This window comes from Rhagoletis zephyria, unplaced genomic scaffold, assembly GCF_001687245.7.
Source record: "Rhagoletis zephyria isolate East Lansing unplaced genomic scaffold, Rhagoletis_zephyria_1.1 Rzeph_scaffold_02528, whole genome shotgun sequence".
In the NCBI taxonomy this organism is placed as follows: domain Eukaryota; kingdom Metazoa; phylum Arthropoda; class Insecta; order Diptera; family Tephritidae; genus Rhagoletis; species Rhagoletis zephyria.
In genome coordinates this window covers 51,197-74,301 of record NW_016159612.1, presented here as the reverse complement: position 1 = coordinate 74,301, position 23,105 = coordinate 51,197, and the positions used below count along the sequence as shown (strand labels likewise).

The following is a 23,105-nucleotide window of genomic DNA, read 5'->3' as shown; positions in this document are numbered from 1 at the left end:
AGATAAAAAAGTTCAAAATTAAGATAAAAATGTGTTGAATTTTTCAAAGTTTTGTATAAAGTTATGGTTTGCAGCGGATATGTGAATCTAGTTCTTTCGAGTTTAAAAAATATTTCAGGCTACATTTTATTTCGTGTAGTAGATGAGATATTAAAACATCGGTAAAACATCGATGTATCGTTTTTATAACCGATGTTTTTTGACATCGATGTTTGTTGCGGGAACATCGATGTTTTTAAGAGCGATGTTGCATCCCTAACTGTATGGGCGAATAAAGGCTGGTTTTCATTATGTCATATTTTAACAACAAAATTTTTTTACATATTTTGACACAACTTTCTTTCCTTTATCCCTACTTTTACCGATGATATTATGGGCCAAAAACTTACAAATAGCCACTTTAACAGCGCATGTACACGCCTGAAGGCCTATTATGATCTAAATCAATCAAAAGACCATTTTTGGACCGCAAATGCTATTGAATTTGACTTAGTGAAAATAAGCGTTAAGATTAATAGAAAAAAATTACGAATTTGAGGATAGCTAACTAAAGTGTTAATTTTTCGTAGTAGCTGCTCTAAAAACAGTGTAAGATGTTTAAGATAATACATAATATGACTTTTTTTAATTCTTCCTTTTGACCACTTTTCTTTAGAATTGTTTATTCTTCAAAATGAAAGCGAAGCTTCTCCCGTGCCTACAAGTAAATATATTAGCACGGTAAGGGAAAAAGAAAAAAAAACTATAAATGCATCTGATTAAAAGATGATTGTACCTAAAATCTAGTGGCTGTACCTAATGTACCTTTAAGTCATCAAACGTCGGAAAAAGGTACAATTGTACCTACTTTTTCATCCCTGCTGTACAACTGCAGCCAGTTTGTTGGTAAATGCGCATCCAAGTGGTGCGTGGTTTGAGCGCGCATTTAGTTGCGCTTTCTAAGCATTAATTTCGCGTTTTAGTTGCGCTTTTGTTAGCTGGTGTTGCTGACCATACTGTGCAGCGCCTAAATATATGCTTCACTGAGGGCATTTTTATTGCCCTCATTTGTTTGTTATATGCCACGTAACTCGCTGAGATGTGGCAAGTATTTAAATCGATTTTTTTGTTTTCATTTAAATTTTTGTTAGATTTTACATTTTTCGGTTTAGTTTATTTTTAGTCAATTTTTTATAGGCTCTATACAACTTTTGTGCGCCTAAATGCATGCAAAGCCTGCCAAGTAACGCTTGCCCATTCATTAGCGTTTGCCACAGTGCAACGCAAAACCAATTTAGCATGCTCTACTACAATCCATATATTCATACATACATATAATGTACATATGCATTTGTATGTTCGAAAAAACGACGCCAGCAAAATTATCGTAAAAATACTAAGTGTATATATGGGCGCTTTCACATGACTAAGTAAAGAGCGCGCAAACGTGTATGAAGTAGCGCTTTGGTTGAGGCATAGAAATTAGAAACGAAATTGGATTGGCGGTCTGCTGTGGGTCTCTCTTTGTGCTTTGCTGATTGGTAGGGTGTGAGGGAGGGAGCTTCATTGCTGATGCTGCTGCTGTTGTTGCTGGCGCCAAGCTTAAAATGTCGGTTACATGAAACCACGCTACCAAACAAGCTTAACGCGCTACTGGCAGGCCTAGTACAGAGAGAACTCTATTGACAAAAAACGGTTAAGAAGTAAGCGAAACAAAAAAAAAACTGAAAATTTTTTAGAATCACTATTGGATTTTAAAAATTTTCCGCTTTACAAAGGACTTTTTAAATATTTTTTTAATACTTTTTCTATTGTGAGGTTTTGATTTTAAACATTATTTTCACTTTTGAAGTGAGAGGATATCGAATCTGAGAGTCTGTGGTGTTGATTATGGGCGCGCTAAATGGACTTCCGAGACAGTTTTTACTTGTTCAGCAGCAGTTAGTTTGTGAACCAATTGTTATATATAGAGTATGCCGGCTTGAGCGTCTCTCGTAAAAGCGTTGGTGGAGACTCCAACGCTTAGACCTATCCAGATCTGGACAAAAGCAGTAGTTCAAATACCAAACCAATGAAGGCGCTGAACTTTAGGCTTTACACTATGAAGTCTTGACCAGATTCGAGTTACACCTCACAAGGTTTTGCAGCCCACCGTTTGGTTGGAGTTTGTGGTTTTGTTACTTTGTCAGCTGGCGTACCCCACACGGTGAATTCCTATCTCTACTTCTATCCTGGTTCCGTCTTTGAACCAATTGCTGGTATGGTCACCACCCTTCCACTATAAAAGGTGCAAAGAACGGGCTTACCATGCATTAGTGGTGCTCTGCGCACTGCACCCTCGGAAGCAAGTGTCTTTTTAGGCTTCGCTTGGTGGAACGTACGGACTACTGGGTGCCAATTATGACCTTCTATGAAGGATATGAAGTAGACATCCTTAGCAGGGAGCAATGTACCCAGGAGGTTCCGGACTCCATTCGGTTTTACAATGAAGGATTAAAATTGGACGTTAAGGTCGGCAAAAACGTTTAGTCGGAATACCAAGCAATATAAAGTCTTAGAACACTACAGTTCCTGCTTGACAAACTGGTGGCCATGCAGGAAACTTTTTACAGAGTGCGGATAAGTGCAATCACTTACATATAATACTATTTATATTTCCTCACAAGTAATTCGACGGCCGATATGGTGTAGTGGCTAGCAGTGCGCGCTACCATTCCGCAAGGCCTGCGTTCCCCAGTTTCCGACCAACATCAAAAAATAAAACATAAAAAAGTTTTTTTCTAATAGCGTTCACCTCTTGGCAGGCAATGGCAAACCTCCAAGTATATTATGCCACGAAAAACCTGCTACTCGTAAAAAGCCAAATCGCCATTCGTAGTCGTGACAATTATCATATATCATATTACACCTGTTATTAATTTCGAGATTTTTAGCGATAGAAATCAGCGTTGCCACGCAATCTTCTGCGTGGAGGTAAAAGTGAATGGAAAACGAATTCACACGAGAAGCCATCTTACGGCGGCAGTACACTCTGAGGTTTGCTATTGCCTACCGAGAGGCTTTTGTTATAAGCATTCGCATCACTGCAGAGGATCCTTGACCTTTGATATTGGGGCTATCTCCTATTTACCTGGGAAGTACGACTATCCTTCGTAGTGTCGTGTATTACTGAAACAAACATTAAGGTCGTCTAATTCCTAAAAATCGAATTAAGTGTGTTCAGCGATTTTATTTTTTATGAGAAGCTGTTTTTCATGGCAGAAATACACTCGGAGGGTTATTAGAAAAAACTTTTTTGTTTTTATTTTTTGATGTTGGGTTGAAGAAGGCTTGAATCCTGCGGAGGGGTAGCTAACTACCGCGGCCGCTTAGATATAGCTACTCTTAAAAAACTATGCATATTTTTTGGAACAGGGATTGAATCACGAGCCTATGTCGCCGTGGTCGCCCTACTCTTTAAGCCAGATATTGAGCGACCAGACTTTGTTGAACTTTTTCATAGCATAGTTTTAGGCATTCTGGTGTAGGATGTGAATTCAAAAGCATAACGGGAAAATTCTCCATTGCATGTCCAAAGTCATTAGGGGTATTCTTTGAGTCTTGCAAAGCCCTTGCACGCATTGCACGGTAAAAACCGGTTTTCGTATAGGACAGCTTTGCGAACCGTGCAAACCTTGCACCGTGCAAGGGCTTTGCGAGGCTCAGAGAATACCTCTATTCTAAAAATTAGTAGCAAAATGCGCAAATGTGTTTTCAATACAAATCAATACTTAATAGGGATTTTAATGTCCTATCTGTGCAAAGTCTTCTAACTACTATGTACAATGCGTGCACTACATCGGCTTAAAGCAGTCTATTTGCACCTTTTTTGCGCTTAATAAATTTCTCCTAGACTGTACACATACACACTACAAAGCTTAATTAACCCTTGACAGCAATTTTACAGTTATTATGACATCAAAGATTAAAAATGCAAAATAACTAATTGCCACTTAAGCCTCAACAGGCCAACGTAAGCAGTTTAAGGAGTGCTGCACTTTTACTTTAACTTGAACATGAACTTGAAAATTCACGCAAATAATTTTAAAACAATTAGAAAGAAAATGAACACAGCAAATGTAGTAATTATAACAAATAAAAATGGAAAATAAAAAATTAAAAAAAAAGTGAAAAGAGAAAAGGCAGGAATTAAAATGTAAAACGCAGAAGAGCACTTGCGCTAATTTGCGCGCGGGACATCAAAGCGTATACGTTATATTATGTGTACATGTGTGTGAGTATGTGTAAGTATGAGTGACTGCACTGCAGTGCCTTGTGCATGGAATACGTAGTGCAGTTTAATTGTCACGAACGGCATAAATACATACATTTGTAAGCAGGGAAGAGAAAAAAATATCAACAAAAAATTGGAAACAAAGGAGTAGTAAAATAATTAAGACGAAAAGTACTTGAAATTATTATGGAGACAAAGGGCGAACGCTTCAAAATCCACCAAAACATCCGCAGCCGACTAACAATCATCAGCAGTAATGCTGTAAAAATTGTAATAGGACAAGAAAAATAACAATTGCATAGTTAAAATATCAAAAATTAACTCAGCAGCGGAGTCGACCAGAGTAATGTCCGTCTAAAATGTTGTAGTTGTGTGATTGTTTGTTAGAGTTAATTGCATAGAAGCACTAAAGGATAAACAGACAAGCGAAAAAATTACAGCTTGAGATAGCAAAAAAAAAAACGTAAAAATAAAACAAAACGGCGAACAGCACAGCAAGTGCAGGACACGCGGCTGCTGCCCGAAGAAAGCTGCCGCATTTTTCATATTGGTTTTTGCTTTTATTCGCGCAGTTTTTATTTAATAACGAAAAAATACAAATATAAATATAAATAAGAATGAATTTGCACAGCGCAGAGCGCATAGCGAAACGGGGTCAGCGACGGGGTCACACAGCGTGCGCATAGAATTGAGAAATTGAAGTGTGCTGAGATGTTGTAGCTGCAGCGGGCGGTCGGCGCGTGGAGGGTGTGGAGCACCACTTCACTTGTGCTTGCTGGTGGCACTTGCGCCCGAGCGGAGCACCCACTGCTGCACATTGGGTAGCCCACTTAAACTAACCCTTTTTTTTTGTTCGTTTGCCTTTGCCTTTTGCCATTTGCATTTTACTTTTAGCTTTCGCATTTGCGTTTCTTTGTTCCTACTTTCGCATAATAACTTTGTTATTGTTGTTGTTGTTTGGTGTTGTCGCAGTGATTGCGGCTGCTGCTGTTCGTTGTTCGTTGTTGCCGCCCACCTTCTATGCTTTATTGCAATGCATTTAAATTTGTTTGTATGCATATGACATATGTATGTATGTAGGTGTGTGTGTGGGTCTCTTGTATTCTTGCTTCTTAAAATTTTTTCTATGCCACACTTTTTTCCTTTGGCTACTTTCGCGTGAAGAGACTTTGTTGCAACATTGTTTTACGTCCTTTATTTATTCGTTCGGTGTTCTGCTGATGTGATGAGGATGTTGATGTCGCTGTTAAGCATTAAGGAAATGCTTGTCGAGTCGATGCCAGCATTGGGGCACTGAATGACTGACTGGCGCTTGCAGTGTGCGGCAATCGGGCAGTCAAGTGTCCTTTTTTATTATATATTTTTTATATTATTGCTCTCAGCTTGTGTTTTTGTTTCCGTTCTGCTTTAACACAGCTACACAAATGAACTTAAGCGCTTTGTGTGCCAGCGCGAAGACACAGAGTGAGTTGTTGGATGGATGTGTGCTTGTGTGTGCTGGGTTGGTTGGTGGTTCTCAACACAAGCGACGATGACAATAACAATTATGAAGAATTACTTAAGTGCACTTGGCCACATTTTGTTCATAATAATAAAAAGTGGAGGCGGTTGAAACTGCATTAACATCAAGCGGAAAATAAAGGGTATTATGAGAAGAAATAGGTAGAATTTTTCAATTTGCTGCTTTGTAGAGATATGTCAGCGCTGGTATAGTAACAGGATTGATTATACGATATTGCTTAGGCATGATTTTGAAGGCTTTAAAATATTTTGCAAAATATTTTATTTTAACTACATACATTCTAATATCATTGCATTAGCTGTCCTTTCTTAAAGGGTAATATCAGAAACTCATGCTTGTCATAACGGTTAACTACTCTGCTCTTTGGCATAGTCCACATTGAAAAAAAATCATATCTGTTCGTATTCATATTTGTAATTGTATTCATATTTGCATATTCGTACTCACATTCTTATTCTTATTACCCGTGAATGGATTTTTAGGACCGACATAAAAATCTGTAAAAAAGGCAAAAAGCTGGAAAAGGTCTAAAAAAAAAAAAAAAAAAAAAAAAACAGAAAAAACCGAAAAATAGGGGGTAAAGATATTCATTTTATAAATGTTAATTTTTTAAATAAAAAAATTATATATGTATTACAAACATATCGCACCCTAAATCAAAAACAGTCACAACTTAAAAAACCTCAAATGTTGAGGAAACGCAAAAAACTGTGCAATCGATGAACGCGACGCAAGCAAAACTGAAACAGTCTTAGTAGAAAAAATTTTGGCGGACGATAGAAATAGGGTCTGTGAACTTTTTTATGGGAAAAATCGATTTTGAAAAATTTTGGGTTGGGACGGTTTTTGATTTAGGGTGCGATGTTTAGCTGCATCACATAATACAATAAAAAAGGGTGTTATACGCTAGCATTCGTCTCGCTCCAATCACCATCTGAAGTTCGCTTAGAAAAATTAAATTTACCTCTTTGAGAAACTGTAGTGATTTTCATCAAAAAGTACTAAAACTGGCACTCTCAGTTGTTTTACAAAAAATGGCTAGTAATTTTATATTTTCACGTATATTTATGTCAAAATCCCATAAATCGAACTTTAGATAAGGTTTAAAATCTTATGTCTCCTAAAATATATCTTATATAGCTTAGATTTATATAATATTTTCTTAAAAAAATTAAAAAAATCTGTTATTTTTTTTAATAATAATAATATCCCAACGGTTTTTACCCTCCATTCCCGCCCATCCGCACGAGGGGCGCAGTCCGCATGACGCACAAATTTTAATTTAATACTTTGGTGCGAAAAAGAAAGAAAAAATTTAGTAGATACTGTTTCGCAAAATGGTCTTCACCTTTCTCCCCTCTCTCTTCCACTTTGCAAGCTTCCAAAACACAACCTTCAGCTGAGGGAGCGTCTAAACGTGCTGTTACTAGGTACGCGTATATCTCCTTTTATTATCGCCTTAAGGTTTCATAATATGACAATTTTTTACTTATGTTGGATTTCGACTAGGCATTAAATGGCAAAAATTGTAATGACAAAGTTAGGCATTAAAAAATATTCCAGTTATTACGTTAAAAAATAGTCATTAAATTCATTTCCACAGAGCATTTTTTAAACAACACCAATTTTTCATCATTTCAATGCCTAGCGGAAATTCCGCATTAGATCGAGTATTTTCAGAAAAAATGCAAATATAACGGAAAATGTATTTATTAGACCGGTTTGGAAAAAACGTTCGCCGTACACCCCTGAGGCTTAAGGGAGAATTTGGCTGGACAGAACTACTGAAGAGCGGGAGCAGTGAACTCCTTCACATATGGATCGAAACTGGGCGACGGGGTTGGTAGAAGGGTCTTCTGTCGAGAGATTTCCATCAGTACTAAGTTCAGGCTTCCAGAATGCTACAGCGAATTCCAGGCAGATTCACTGCTCCGGACTACGATGACAGTTAGTGAGCTGAGCATTCATTCTGACAGCCAAGCGGCCATAAGAGCCTAAATGTTTGCTTTCTCTTTTAGTTGCCTTGGAATACTTCTGTATTAGGCTCATTTGGGTTCCGGGTCACAGCAATATTTCGCGGAACTGTGTCGCTAACTAATTAGGAAAGGTAACCTCGAAGCGTTTTCGCCGGATAAGGAGCTGCTGGGGGTGTCATTCATCACCTGTGGTACACTCTCAGCTCAGCGAGAGCTAGGCGAAAAGCCACAGTCCTCACTATTTGAGGGAGTTTTAATGGTTCACTGTCCAATCGGTATTCCCGCAGTGAGGCTGAACACTTTACATAATGCCGTTTGTCGCAGTTGCTTGGAAGATGGCGGGGTTGGAATTAGCTCTACACTATGCTCTTAGGTGTCCAACGTTCGCGAGGCTAAAGTTGAAATATTTTGGCTCGCACATCCTTTTAGCCCTGAGAAGCTTGAAGGCATTGAGATTAGTGCAATTCGTAATACGTAATCGGCTGGAGGCGTTTTCTCGATTAAATATTGGGTGTCGTTCAGAGTTATGAGTGAAAAACGACAATAACTTAATTGTCTAAGTGAGTCCTTTGCTTCTGGAACCGCCACCTAACCTAAACTAATCCCTGAGTCTAAAGTAGAGGTCGTCTTATTAATTCGAGGAGACCATTTTTTGTTCCAAAGTTCATTGGCCTCAAGTAATCCCCTCATTGACCTCATTGAAAGCCTTGACCAAAAATTACAATTCAACTATTAACAGTAAAGTTGGCTTTTATATAGAAAAGAGAAAAATAAAATAAGTATAAATTTTTTTTTAGATCAAAAGGAATACAAATAAAAATCTGTGGAAAAGTCTCGTTTAGTTTTATGTAATACTTTGTTGCATTTTTTGACTTTTTCGGTTTTGAGGAATTGCCACACGCAATTCCTGGCCCCAGCAAACATAAAAAAAAAACTTTTTTAAATAGCCGTCGTTCCTCGTCAGACAATGGCAAATCGCCGAGTGTACTTCTGCCATAAAAAAAGCTCCTTGGGAGGTGAAGTAAAAGTGTAGAGCTCTCCATTTGTGTCACAACATGAAGAAGCGCCAAACATTCATTTATTGGAATCAAATATTATTTACTGTTCATTCCCAAAAAACCTAGAACTTAATTATAAAACTATTTATGGGTTTCCCTTAAACAGGAAAAGGCCTTGAAAACTTCGAAAAACTAAAAACTTTTATTGAGGGGTCAAGATTTTTTTTGAAATGAAAAAAATCGGTTTATTCGACACTCGAAAAATCAAGATATATATATTTATATAGATATCAAAAAACCGGTTTGCAAAAACCGAGTCAATCGCCCTAGCACTTACCCACAAGATCTCAGTTCCTGCCATCTCAACGCACCACCCTAATGCCAATAAATTAAAGCACCCTCAAAATCATTACAGTTTGGTAAGGAAGTATTTTGATTATTTCAGTTGGGCTACTTATTAAAAAGCTACTTAAAAAATATTGCCGAATGTAGGAACCATGAAAAAATTTTAAAGTGCGAGCCCTATGTTCACAAAAATTTTGTTTTTCCAACATTGCATTTAAAAAATAGATACATACTATAGACTCGGCGGACTTTTTTATTGGTTTGTAAGGTGGTACGGCTTAGTGTATATTTGGAGTTGAGAAAAGCTAAATTGTGGTTATATTTAATCGAAACTTCTCTTTCTCTTACCAGAAGAAAGGCAACTACAGTCCCTGCTTATTATTTATTATTTCGATTTATATTTATATTCTTATTCTTTTTTATATTTTTATCCCTATTTCTATTCTTAAGTACTCCTATTACTTTTCTTAATAACGGTAAAAATTCACTTTAAATTTAAGTGGAACATTTTTGTTGAGACAATTTACTATCGGCAGTAGTGAATGAGTGAGCAAATGTCGCAGTGTGGGTATTTTGATTATAATTTTCCATAAACTATAAAGCAATTGTGGCTTAAATTTAGAGCAGTGACGAAGAAGGAGACCATTTTAATTTAAATGCAAATTGAGCCTTTTGTAATCGTCATCATCATGAAAATCATCAGTAGCAGAAGCAACATAAAGAACGACAGTAAGAGGCAATGGTTGGTATGTATAGCAAACAATACAGAAGAATGCCAACAGACATACTTATACATATGTACATACAAAAGCTACATAAATTTGAACACATAACTTCTTTCCTTTTACTAAAACACTTTAAGCACTACTTGCCTTGCTAACGCATGCTAAGGCAGCACTTTTCTCACCTACCCTAATGCAATCAAGTTTATTTATTAAATAAAAAACAATCAGAAAATCGTGTAAAAAATAATCGCTATTTAATTTTATATATATTTCGTATAAATAAACAACAGCTCAAGGTGCACACACACCGCCACCACTTCGCGCATTCGTCCAGATCCACTCCAGGTACGAAGTGATTCGGGTGTTCACGCCGACCGCAAAGCGAGCGCCACACGCGCCACCATAACTGATTACACCCAGAGCATACATGCGTGATGGCTGTGTTGGCTGTTGCTGTTGCCTGACAATAACGGGGCCACCGGAGTCATATTGACACGAGTCCTGTCCCAAACCCCGATAATCGTAGGTGCAAATGTGTGAGGCGGTAATGCTGGTGTTGAATTGCATTTCGCAGGCACGATTCTCTACAGTCATCAGCTCGACTTTCTGCAGCGTATTCGACTTGGGACCGGCGAAGGAGGTGGTACCCCAGCCAGCTACATCCACCGTACGGTAAGTGAATAGATCAGAGCTGAGAGATGAGAACGAAAGAAAGAAAAATTAGGTAAAAAGGTAGTTGCTTAAACAGTGATTAAACAAACGCTTGCAATAGCGGCAGGCAAATGGGACCAACGCCACGTGACCACTCAATGCGCGCGATGGTGATGAGCAAGGCCAGATCGTTCGCCACAATGGCCACTGTGGATACGTATTCAGGATGAACGATTATCTGCTGGATGCGATGTTGCACGGCGAACATGGAATCGCTGGCTGAAGGGAGAGAGGAGGAGGGCACAGAGGATGAAACAAAAACGATGCATTAAAATTGTATGCCATGACCTAAGCTTCAGTTTTTCCTTTACTCACTGGTGCTTAAGTCGTGATCGCCCACATATGCGATGATCCTTCGTGGATCCGGTTGTATGCGCATGCAATGCGCCGCGGTCATTATGTGCCGATTACTTACTGTAATTGAAAGTGTTTCGGTATAAGTTGTTCTGAATAAATTTCACGTGGAATACGTACTAATGCTACCGCCGCAGAAAACTCGCTGCGAAGAGGTGAGATCTCGCAAAGCCACCATTGAGGGGTACTCATGCTTAGCGGCTTCCCGCCCATTTGTAATGCGTGTTCGTGTCGTCCATCCGCAGTTGCAAGGTTGCTGCTGCGCATAAGCCCGGCAAAACAAACGCCCTTGCTGCGGAGTGTTCGGTGCGGCCGAGTAGTAGCCCACAGTCATGGGCTGGAAAAACGATGTGCGAACTATATTGGAGTTCGAGCAAAAGGTTTCACCTTCACGAAAGTCTAAATCGCCATCGCGCGAGATATAGAAGTACTCAGTGCCACACTCATTGGGGTACTAAAAAGAAGATATGATTGCGAGTTGAAAAATGTGACAGCTCACTTACCACTTCGAAAATACAGTTGAGCACAACCACATGTCCGTATGGCGCTATTATGCGATAGCGGCAATTCGTGCCCCTTCCATAGCTGTTGGGGTAGTTGGGCGATGTTATGTTGAGTAGTTGCTGATTTGAGGACAGGTAATAGTCCTGCAAAATGCAACCAATCTGGGCGCTCACTATGCAAAATTGAGCTAACAGCAGCGTTGCAAGCATGAACAGTTTCGAAATCGACAATGAGTGCGTGCCTTTAGCGAATTGCAGCGCCATACCTTTGCCACTAGTTACACTGAATGACTGTACAGAAAGTGCCAGTTAATTTCAGATCTAGAAAGCATTTCACTGCAAGAACGCCATTAACCCCAATTTTGGGCTTATCGCAGTGCGGCGAAAGCTTTTGCCTCCTTAATCGAAAATCGCAAAATACTTACTTAACATTACTTAAGTCAACAACCATTGCTACTTTTTTCTCTTACTGACAGACAGATTTTTATTTACAGCACAGCTAAATAACAACAAATAAGCATCGTAATCGTAGTTCAACGGTACGAGTATTAACCCAGTTGCTTAACGCACGTCGTATAGCCCGTCTGTTGGCGTATCCAATTCAAGTAGTAAGTTATGCGTGTGTTCACGCCAGTACCGTATGTCTGACCGCAAGCCTGTCCATAGCTAATACAGCCTACTAGAAAGAGACGCGAGCCACGCAAAATAACTGGACCACCCGAGTCAAATTGGCAGGCATCGCGACCAGCGCCCGCATAGTCATTTGTGCAGATTTGTGAAGAATAAATCGCAACGTCGTAGCTCTCCTGGCACACGGAGTTGGAAATTACCATCAGGTTGGCTTTCATCAGCGCGTCGCTAGTCGGACCGGCAAAACTTTGTGTGCCCCAACCGGCGACGTCAACGTAGTTGTAAACAAAATTCGTTAATCTAGGAAAGAGAAGAATGGAATTCAGTTTTCCTTACTTTAATAAAGCCTTTTGCTAACTAATTACTATTTTTGCACTTACGAGGATGGTGGTAGACAAATTGGGCCCACGCCCCTCCACCATTCAATATTTGTAGCGGTTTGTAGTAGACTAATGTCATTTACGGGTGGATTATCGGTATAGCCAGGGTATTGTATGATGCTTTGAATTGCATATGAAGCATAATATTGAGATGAGCTCGCTGTTGGAATGACAAAAAATAAAAATAAAAACGGTAGCTAAGCTAACAGTCGAAAGCGATGAAAANAATAACTGGACCACCCGAGTCAAATTGGCAGGCATCGCGACCAGCGCCCGCATAGTCATTTGTGCAGATTTGTGAAGAATAAATCGCAACGTCGTAGCTCTCCTGGCACACGGAGTTGGAAATTACCATCAGGTTGGCTTTCATCAGCGCGTCGCTAGTCGGACCGGCAAAACTTTGTGTGCCCCAACCGGCGACGTCAACGTAGTTGTAAACAAAAGTCGTTAATCTAGGAAAGAGAAGAATGGAATTCAGTTTTCCTTACTTTAATAAAGCCTTTTGCTAACTAATTACTATTTTTGCACTTACGAGGATGGTGGTAGACAAATTGGGCCCACGCCCCTCCACCATTCAATATTTGTAGCGGTTTGTAGTAGACTAATGTCATTTACGGGTGGATTATCGGTATAGCCAGGGTATTGTATGATGCTTTGAATTGCATATGAAGCATAATATTGAGAAGAGCTCGCTGTTGGAATGACAAAAATAAAATAAAAGCGGTAGCTAAGCTAACAGTCGAAAGCGATGAACGAAATGTATTTATATGTACCTGTAGATAACTGATTGAAACCAACAAGCGCTCTAATATAATTAGCATTTGGTTGTACTATAGTACAATGTGTAGCAGTTAATAGAAAGCGATGTGAAACTGAAATTTAATTTAAGAAAAACATATTTTCATTCTCACAGCAATTAGCTATTATTTCCTTAATATTTAATCGCGTACTCACTTATTGTAGCACCGCAAAAAGCGGCACTACTCGATGTCGTATCCTTCAATGCCGCCATGAATGGGAACTCATTTTGGCCCGCTGCTTCTCCATTCGCGATTTTCGTTGTTATCGACCAGCCACAATCGCATGACTGCGGTTGAGTTGTCAGCGTGCAGCGGAAATTGCCTGTGGAGCCCTTAGATACATAGGCAATGGCCACTCTCCTGAATAGGGAATCCCGCACGAATGTGCCTACACCACAAAATAGCTCCGAATCGCGCAGTTGTGGATCGCCTTCGGTGCTGACATAAAGGTATTCTGTGTCACAATTACTGTCATTCTTTGGGGTGGAGGGGGTAGGAAAATGTTTTAAGATTTACAAATTATGTGATTGGAAGCAGTGAGAGTCANACCACAAAATAGCTCCGAATCGCGCAGTTGTGGATCGCCTTCGGTGCTGACATAAAAGTATTCTGTGTCACAACTATTGCCGTTCTTTGGGGTGGGGGTAGGAAAATGTTTTAAGATTTACAAATTATGTGATTGGAAGCAGTGAGAGTTTCTTACAATTGGCAGGTCGACGGTACAGTTGACTTGTATGTAGTAATCAGTCGGTGCTATGAACTGGTAGCGACATGATGTTCCCGTAGGATAGTCACTGGGATAATAGGGTGATTCCAGATAGGAGATGCCTGGATTAACTGTGAATGTATTGTCGCAGCCCTCAAAGAGCGCAAGTCCTCCATGGATGCCATTGAGCAGTATCAGCAGCAATAGGCTGGGGACTAGAGCTAAAATTAAGGAATTAGTGAATGCATTTGGGTATGTATTGATTTTAGTAGAATTAGTAGTAGCTTAATCGTTACAGAAAGATTTGCAAAGAACTTTTAAAACAATTAATGAATAAATCTGATAATAAATAACGATATGTAACTTGTCTGCTGGCAACAGAATTTATAATAAGACTGCCGGAGCGTACCATCTATCCTTGGATTAGCGTTCTGATCTTCGCGAGTAAATAAAATCCTATCAATGGGATTACGTGTTAAGGTAAATATTGCCGAAAAAAAACTAGCTCGACGTTGTCAGTGTGACTTTAAACCTCGTAGATAATAAGTAGACCAAGTACATATACAAATCTTAGAATGGATCTGTGAAAAGATGCGGTGCGTATCTTTGCGATCTTAAGACGTTACCTTAAAAACTAACGAACGCCGCGAGGCAGTTGATATCAAACCGCTTCCTTCACTTTGCGCATGATACTGGGAGCTGCGTGGTCAGTACCAATTAAGTTGACTTATATAGGTCCCATTTCAGAGAATTGTAGAGCTGATAAATTTTTTAGACAAGTCATCCAGACTCGATCTTCTGACAAGGAAGGTATAGAAATTCCCGTCACAACCTGATGTCTTTTCCTGGCAAAATGGCGGTTTAGTCGGCTCAGTGAGCGCTGAACGTAAACAGCGACATGCAAAGTTGCGAGGTCCTTTTGCCTGATCTCTCTCCCGGTCGCAACGGAATACTTCCAAATAAGGCTTTAATTGCAAAGGTGTTGCATTTTCTAGACAAGCCACCCTCGATCGAGGCTATTTTTTCCGAAAGGGAAAGAAATTCCTCAGAGAACTTACGGCTTACATATTCCTGGACATATTGACTTGAAATCGGCTCAGCGAGCGCTGAACTTAAACCCCGACATGCAAAGTTGAAACATCTCTCTGGTCGGTGTAGGACCACAAGCCAAGTCAAGTAGCTTCTTAAGCTGAACAACCGGTATTTCTCGATGTCTATTAGGAACTCGTGACAGACGCTGAGAGAAATCATCTCAACACTGTATTCTTCTGTGCCCTACTTTCGCTAGGCTAAGGTTTAAATACACCGAATCGTATTTCGTTAAAGCTCCAGAGGAACCTTTGTTAAAAACTGAGCATATCGAATACCTTTAGGTTTCCCTCTGTCATACATAAATCATTTAAACTTTCGACTCGTTTGTTCAGACAAAGGGAAAAAAGATACTTAGGCATTCTAAATTAATTCCCGCTTTTGCTTCTATGCAGGACGCCCTAATATTCACATTTAGTCTTATTCGTCAAACAGCCATTGGTCAAAGAAGTCTGGTTATGGGCGGGAAGAAATAATAATCCCTGCAGAATCTGTCGACTACGAACATCAAGGATAATGTGTTTAAAAGCTCAAACTAAAATGTCTGCACTCAAGCATCGAATTTACAGATGATATTAGACGTAGGCCTAGTAGATAGACTATATATGTTTCTCCCAGCGTATCAATGCACGATTCGAACAGCGACGGGCAATGCAAGTTTTTTTCTATTTACTACTTTTTCAAGTAAACTTTTCTTTAAGACAATGAAAACATAAATCTTCAGCCGTTTTAAGGAAGTGTATTCCTATCATAAAGGACTTTTTTCTGGTGTTTGTGGCAGAGACCCAGAATAATAATTATTTCATGGTGGAGTTTTGAAAAAGTCATCAAAATTTTCGTAAGAATTATAAAATTCTTTTGATAATAATTATGGGTTAGAAATTTTTTTTAAGTCGTCGATAACTATGTAATCATTTTCAAGTGTTCAAAGATTTTTATTTTGAGACTTATATTATAAAAGTCTTTTGATAATAATTATGAAAGCGAAAAAATTTTGTATATAGTCCCGAACGGGTCCCAAACCACGCCCCAACTGGCCCCAAACAGCTTGCAACCAACAACTTGCCCCGAACTGGTCCACATCCAGCTCCGAACTGGTCGCCAACTAATCCTGAAATGCTCCTGAACACGTCCCGTCTTTTAAGACTTACAAAATTTTTTCGCGCTCATAATTATTATGAAAATACTTTTATAATATAAGTTTTAAAGTAAAAGTCTTTGAAGACTTAAAAATATTTATCTCAATGATAATTATTATAAAAAACTTTTATAATATAAGTCTTAAAATAAAAGTCTTTGAAGACTTAAAAATATTTATCTCTCTGATAATTATTATGAAAAGACTTTTATAATATGAGTCCTTGAATAATAATTAAAGAGGACTCGAAAAATATTTATCTTAATATAATGGTTACTAATTGATTTTTAGTTTTTTCTCTTATAATAGTTATGTCTCTGGTTTGAGGGCATGCTCGCTATCTTTGTTTGGCTGAAACATACAGCTATTTTGGATTTTTACACTACCGCGGCCGATTTGTGTGCCCGCCACTGTATGCTAACACTTATTTAATTTATATACATAAATGAAATTATCCTGTTAATGGGAACCACACTGCATGTCCTTTAACTGAACCTTTTCAAAGCTTCATTATCATTTACTCACTTAGCTTTGCGCTCATTACTGTAATATCGCTGACGAGTTGCTCTTGCGACTGATTGTAGTAGGACCGTTAGTAAGTGGCAACTAACTGATACGTGTTGTACGATTAATTTATGTAGGTCTTTCACTAAGAAGTACGTTGAAATTATACACTTTTTCCCTTCATACATACATATGTAGCTATGTACATATACATATATGTATGTATGTATTTATGTATATGAATATTAATAGTATTTGTTTTTGCGACAAATTCGGCTGATAAGCAGACAGAAACTCAGTTAATTTGCAGATAAAATGCGAACAAGATTGTTGTACTACATTTCCACATGGGTAAATAAGACACTTGTTTTGGTGAAAAATCAACAAGAATTAGTGACTGCTTGTTACTATTGTTGTTTTTTCTCCCACTTAATAAAGCCACGCATCATAATAATGAAATATAACTAATTTTTTGGTTTATTAATCCACATTACAGTTAACAAGCCCGATTATGTGTCTTAAAACGTTTGATATTATGCTGCTATGCGGCTGTTATTTGCACTGTTCTACTAGTTTATTTGCGCAAATGTTAAATGGCTGTCAACAATTGTCACTGTCATTGAATTGTTTCGGCAGGCGGTGCGAGTTGAAAGCGCCGAATTGTCGCGGTGGCGTTCTTACAACAGATAAAATTAATTCTGCCGGTGCTTAGCTAATTCGCTTAAATAGTCCACAATGCAGTTAATACTTAAATACGCAAATAGATAAACGAACTTTTTCCAAACACAGCCTTTAATGAGTTTTCGAGTATCTGCGTGTGTGTGTGTGCCAGAGTGTCCAGATTTGGCGATTTTTATTGGATATTTGCACGTAAAAATTTAGGAAATCGGCGTTGGCGATTTTTTCCCTCAAATAATTTTTTTCCAATTATAAGAATATACAAAACTTAGTTTTCCACGATAATTTAACAGAGGAGCATATTAAAAGACTGTCAAAAATGTTTAATCACCCTAATCCAAGAACTTTTGAAACGATTACCTCAAGATCTCATTTTTAAAATAAAAGATTTTTTAAATCGATTTCATGAATTTTATTTAATAAAAGATTAGCGATTTTTGGCGATTTTTTTCAGAAATTGCGCTTTTTTTGTAAACAACCTGGACACCCTGGCGTGTGTTTCGTTCTTAAATTGTGTGCATTTTTAAGCACGTTCGCATTTTGTTTTAATTTTACTTCATATTTTACGGTAATACTTACGGTAAAATTTTTATTGCTTTGTGTAATCAGTTCGGTTAATTGTTGTTGCAACTATGCATTTATTTGTACAATTGGTGGGCAGGGTGGCGGAAGCATTGGCTTTGAGGGATAAAAAGTGGTGAGTAGCAGCGGTGGGGAGACAACCAGCCAGCCAGGTGACAATTTACTGATAAAAACCATTACAATGAATATACATACATATGTAAAATTTGTAGCGGCGTGCTTTTGAACTTGAATGATTGCTACAGCGAATGCATGTGACAAATGTTAGTAGTAGTAAGTATATACTTATGTACATACATACATATATACAAATTTATTTACTATGCTGCAATAATCAATGTCAGTGTCAATACAATTGCCACCAAAGGGTTATAAGAACAGTAGAATCTCGAAAAAGTTAACCGAAATTACCCAAGGGGTTAACTCTCAAATTCAAATGCTCAGAAATTCGGGAAATACCCTTAAAAAATGGTTGGTTTGAAAAATTTGTAAGCTCAGAAAAGTTAACTGAATTACAGTGGCGGTAAAAAATGGATGAATGGTGTTTCGTTTTAAATATTTACAATGTTTTTCAAGCTGTATAAATCAGTTTTTCAAACTTTATACAGAACTTAGAAAAATTCCACAAATATTTATTTAAGAAATTTGGAGCTTTTTAACCAGCATTTTTAGAAATTTTTTATGCAGTCAACAACCTTATAAAATTCTAGTAAGTCTTTTGCACTTTTTTCCATATAAACATGAATTTCTTATGGATGAATATGCGCATGACAGTTGGCAAAAATAATAAAAAAGGTCAACGCCAGTTTTCTTAAATTTCGCTATTTATATGAAAAAAAACCGTAAAAGCAAAAAAAAAAAAATTATTAAAAATCAATGCAATTTTTTAGCCGCTCAAAACTTGCACTTATTTTACTAGAGTTTTATAAGCTTGTTAACTGCATACCCGAAAAATTCTAAAAATTCTAGTTAAAAAGCTCGATATTTAGATAAAAATTTGTGGAATTTTTCTAAGTTCTGTATATATTTTGAAAGTCTGATTTATATAGCGTTTGTTAAAGAATGGACCATATTTTTATAAAAAAATATCGAAACACTTTTAGCTTGAAAAATATTGTAAATATTAAAAACGAAACACCATTCAACCATTTTTGACCGCCACTGTATGTTTGTACAAAAAGGAGAGCATGCTTTGATCCCATCGCGAATTTATATATCATACTTTAAAAAGCCGAAGGTATAACAAAAAATGTAAAAAAAAAATACCAACGATTTTTTTCCAAAATGCTCTGCAAAAATAATTTAGACTCAGGGTTGTATGGCGAATATATGTATTTATAGCGTGTTCAACAAGGAAGGAGGTGAGCTTATTGATATTATATTTTTGTATCAAAACGGCTATTACATAGGGAAGCTCGTCGCTACGCTGTTGTTCTATTCAAAATGTTTAACTATTAACTATCATAAACTGCTGCAGCCAAATTTTAAAAAAGTCGAAAAGGGTTGTCGTTGAGAATTAGGTAGAGCGGTACAAACAATCGAAATTCGTTGACGATCATACAGAACACGGAAAAAAGCGAGGAACTCAGATCAATGTGGACAAATTGATCGTGCAGCTTTTCAGGGAACTTACTCGTTAGTTTGAAATATCATTTCACTTACCCAACCACTGCAGCGTCTTTAAAGCTAGTCATATGTCACGGTATCTTCATCTACTCAGACAGTCAGGCCGCAACTCAAAACGTTCGACTCGGTCACATGCAGTTCAACAACCGTAGTGGACTGTCGTAGATCTCTTAACAAGATGACTTAGCAGTCTTCGATTCACTTGGTATGGGAACATACCAGACAATGAACTTGCAAGAGAGGGCACACCCGATCCACTTTCGCAGATCTGGAAGGGATTGGGCATGCCGCTCGCTACCAGCAAGCTAATTCTAAGGGTTCTGTTTCTTAAACTAGCAAGGGACAGGTGGTGGAACTACCACCACTTGCAACAACACGAAGCTTACGTGGCCAAAATGGGACGAAAAGCGGTCGAAGAATCTCCTGATGCTGAGCAGAGGGGACCTAGCCGCAGCTGTGTGTCTGCTAACAGGCCATGGTGATTTTGGAAGGCACGCGCGGAAATTAAGTGTCCCTCATAATGACTTCTGCAAAAGGTGCCGACAAGAAGACGAGCCAAAAACCTTGAGGCACTTGCTATGCGAATGCCCCAAACTTTGCAGAAGAAGATGAAAGTTTTTGGGCTCGGGATACTTTGAAGAGTAGGAGGGTTCTAATGCGCCCTGTGGTATCACAACGGGCCCACAACCTAAGTGCCGTGCCAATGTGTGCTAGTTGGGTCACTGGCAGTCACTTCAACCGAACCTAACCTACTCTGTAGTTCGAATCAATAGTACATTTGTTCGAATTCGAACCTTTTCGATTCGAACTACAGAGTAAGGACCCAGATGTCGTCCAAATCTTTACCACCGCTATGTCAAGTCCAAACTTGCGGAGAAGCTAGTTTATATAACGTTCAAGCAAGTTGGCAAAGGTTATTTGAAATTCTCTATATTCATTTCATAACACTTCATTTTATTTCACTTTTCGACTATTTGTTATAGTAAAAATATATCTCGGTAATGGTTGATGGTATTTAAAAAAAAAAGTTTCAAAGTGAACGTGGTCTTATCACCTAATTTAGTTAAGCTGTCATTAGAATGAATTTTCGCTTTTGAAATATGGAGGAGCAGGTAAAATGCACATTTAAAAATAATTACTGCTGCTATCCGCACTTGTGCCTTTCTAATTACGAAAACTTATAGGGAACATGTTTTTATGAGGAAAAAGTTTGAGCTTAGATAAAAATGCTGAAGGTCTATTAAAATTTTCTATATTGAGTTCATTTCGAATGGTCCCGGTACTCAGCTGATAAGTATGGCTGCTCTCTAAGCAGTGGTCTGTACAAATTTGCGTAGGAGTTGCTATGTGCAATGTGCCGAAAATATTTTTTAGACGTCATAAGTGAACTTTTAGATAAGTATAATTCAAAAATAAACAAACATAAAAAAACTTCCAAAGCTATACACGAAGACTTACCATGTTTGAGTAGCCGAAATATATATCCTATCTATATTGCTCCCATGTCTATTGGCTTATGCACTTAATGTCGCCAGAAACAATTAGTTTATCAAAGAGACGTACATAGCTGGAAAGAAAAAGGAAAGGAAACATTTATTAAATTATAGGTACATACATATCGTCGTTTAAAGTATAAAACCGCGTAACTGACACTTGCTGCCAAAAAACGGATTTGTGTTGAGCTCTTGGCTCAATCCTTATCCATTCGTACTGAAATATACTAGCCAGAAATGCGATTGCTATATAAAAAAGAGAAAAATTTTGAGATATGAGTGTTTTTACTCTTTAGGAAATAATTTCTACAACTTCACATACGCGGTTTTGTAATTTAAACGACGATATGTACGTAGTTGGTACATAGAACTCTCAATTGCGCCAACACAATGTATTGAGTAGGGATGTTGCGAATGTCTAACAGCTAAGACCAGAGTAACGATTGGTGGTGAGCTGAAAGTCGATCTCTCTACGAATTCCGTTGATCACTCGTCGGTACATCGTGTCGTTGCGGAGTGTGGCGTTCTGACATGTTCACAGCTTTGTCTACTGCGTCTCGCTAGTCCCCGGTGACCAAAGGGGCACTGCATGGTACAGAGCCGGCCGGCGAGTTGTCTTCTATATTGCCCCCCTTGTTGCGGCCCTGTACTTTGTTCACAATTGCGGTTGTGTGCGAGGAGAAGGAGAGAAGATTTTGAATGGTTACCCCTAAGAGAGGTAGTGGTTTACTTACGAGTAGAGGTCATCAACTCCATTCCCGAACGCCAATATCGAACAGTCGTCAGCATTTGAGATCAGAGAAAATCCCTCCGGTAGCAGTGGAAGCTTCAAGATAAAATAAGTAAAACAGTAGTACGGAAAGGACACCACACTGTGGAACCCCTTGCTTAATTCTCCTGCCGACCACTCACATACTTCGCCGACCACCGTTTGACTTCCTGTGGGAGAGCGAAAGCCGCAATCTCTCCTAGTATTGTGAAATGACAGCCGATGTATAACTGCTCGTTCAAGATACTTGCTGCTAGAGGTTACAAATATCTGACAATAATTTAAATTCGTTTCGATTGACACTCCGGCAGTTGTCAGGACTTTCTGTTATGCTATTTATTCTTTTCTATTGCTGCTGAGCGATTTCACCGTCACGGGTTGGACATTTGTACAGAAAAAATTTTCTTTCTTGTTTAAATTTAAGTATAAAGTACTCAACAATTCTACATTTTGATAAAGCTACACCAAATTGTCTATTATACGAGTTATTACAAAATACGTAAAAAATTCCAGTTTACTATTATGTCACGGCTGGGACAAAAAAAAGAACCTGGTTTTTGGAGCAGATATATTTTACGAAAACTCTGCGAATTTATTTCACTTTTCTGTGTGAACTTGATGTCTTATAATAAAACAAAAAAACCAGGAACACAAACAAAGCAAAAACTACAAAAAAAGCATGGCTTTATTATACAAAAAATCCGAAATTCCTCTGTCACGGGTGGGATAACGTTTTTCACGGATAGGACACGTACGTATTTTTATATGAAAAAGGTTAGTTATTAAAAAATAGAGAAGTCAAGTAGGGATTCAATCCACTCTTTTATCTTAGGATGGTGCCTTTTATATAGAAGAAAATGCTTAGCACCGTCAGCCAAAAAAATTATTAAAAATTAACGCGATTTCCTAGCGTCTTGAAATTTTTACTTTTACCTACTTAAATTTAATGGACTACAAAACTGCATCCCAAAAATTCTGCACAAAAATTTTAAAGTTTTTGGGCGTAATTGTTAAAATTTGTTGAATTTTTATAATTTTTGTAAGAGTGAAATGTAGATTTAGGTAGATCCGGTTAGGTAATGTGCTAGACTTTCATAAAGAAAAAAACCTATAAACATTAGATTAACAAAATAAAAAACCAAAACTGGTCAAACTGTAACTTAACTTAATCAGCTGACCACAAGGTTATATAGATAATGGGCGAGTCCGCGCATCCCCTCTTTATCCCTGCGTCCACCACAACAAACAAATACAACTTATCAGCCCTGTAAACCTACCTATGACAACTGTCCCACACATAGCTGTCACGGGTGGGACATGCTTC

The 23,105-nt window shown here is 38.1% G+C and overlaps 2 protein-coding genes across 3 annotated transcripts; both read right to left on the bottom strand.

Annotated features, from left to right (window-relative positions):
- Positions 1-10,109: 10,109 nt before the first annotated feature.
- On the bottom strand, positions 10,110-11,650 carry LOC108367075 (venom serine protease). The gene is made up of 5 exons (XM_017621609.1): positions 11,387-11,650; positions 11,004-11,337; positions 10,845-10,943; positions 10,580-10,748; positions 10,110-10,509 (listed from the first exon to the last, which is right to left on the bottom strand). The coding sequence occupies exons 1-5, from the start codon at positions 11,648-11,650 to the stop codon at positions 10,110-10,112; spliced, it is 1,266 nt and encodes a 421-aa protein (XP_017477098.1).
- A 203-nt stretch (positions 11,651-11,853) lies between these two features.
- On the bottom strand, positions 11,854-17,304 carry LOC108367077 (venom serine protease). Of its 2 annotated transcripts, XM_017621613.1 has the most exons (7): positions 17,128-17,263; positions 16,655-16,909; positions 13,900-14,123; positions 13,351-13,672; positions 13,170-13,268; positions 12,397-12,556; positions 11,854-12,316 (listed from the first exon to the last, which is right to left on the bottom strand). In XM_017621613.1, exons 2-7 carry the CDS (start codon positions 16,668-16,670, stop codon positions 11,935-11,937), a joined length of 1,203 nt encoding a protein of 400 aa, XP_017477102.1. In that variant the 5' UTR covers positions 16,671-16,909; positions 17,128-17,263; the 3' UTR covers positions 11,854-11,934. The 2 variants fall into 2 exon arrangements, with proteins under 2 accessions (XP_017477102.1, XP_017477101.1); XM_017621612.1 differs by having other exon boundaries at positions 16,655-17,304.
- Between the last annotated feature and the right edge of the window lie 5,801 nt (positions 17,305-23,105).

Coding starts and splice junctions, on each gene's coding strand:
- LOC108367075 (XM_017621609.1), bottom strand. CDS start 11,650: ATGGCGCTGCAATTCGCTAAAGGCACGCACTCATTGTCGATTTCGAAA. Junction 11,338..11,386: donor TCAACTGTATTTTCGAAGTG/GTAAGTGAGCTG, acceptor TCTTCTTTTTAG/TACCCCAATGAGTGTGGCAC. Junction 10,510..10,579: donor TGCCTGCCGCTATTGCAAGC/GTTTGTTTAATC, acceptor CTCATCTCTCAG/CTCTGATCTATTCACTTACC.
- LOC108367077 (XM_017621612.1), bottom strand. Junction 13,673..13,899: donor GTACCGTCGACCTGCCAATT/GTAAGAAACTCT, acceptor TCCACCCCAAAG/AATGACAGTAATTGTGACAC. Junction 12,317..12,396: donor ATTTGTCTACCACCATCCTC/GTAAGTGCAAAA, acceptor TCTCTTTCCTAG/ATTAACGAATTTTGTTTACA.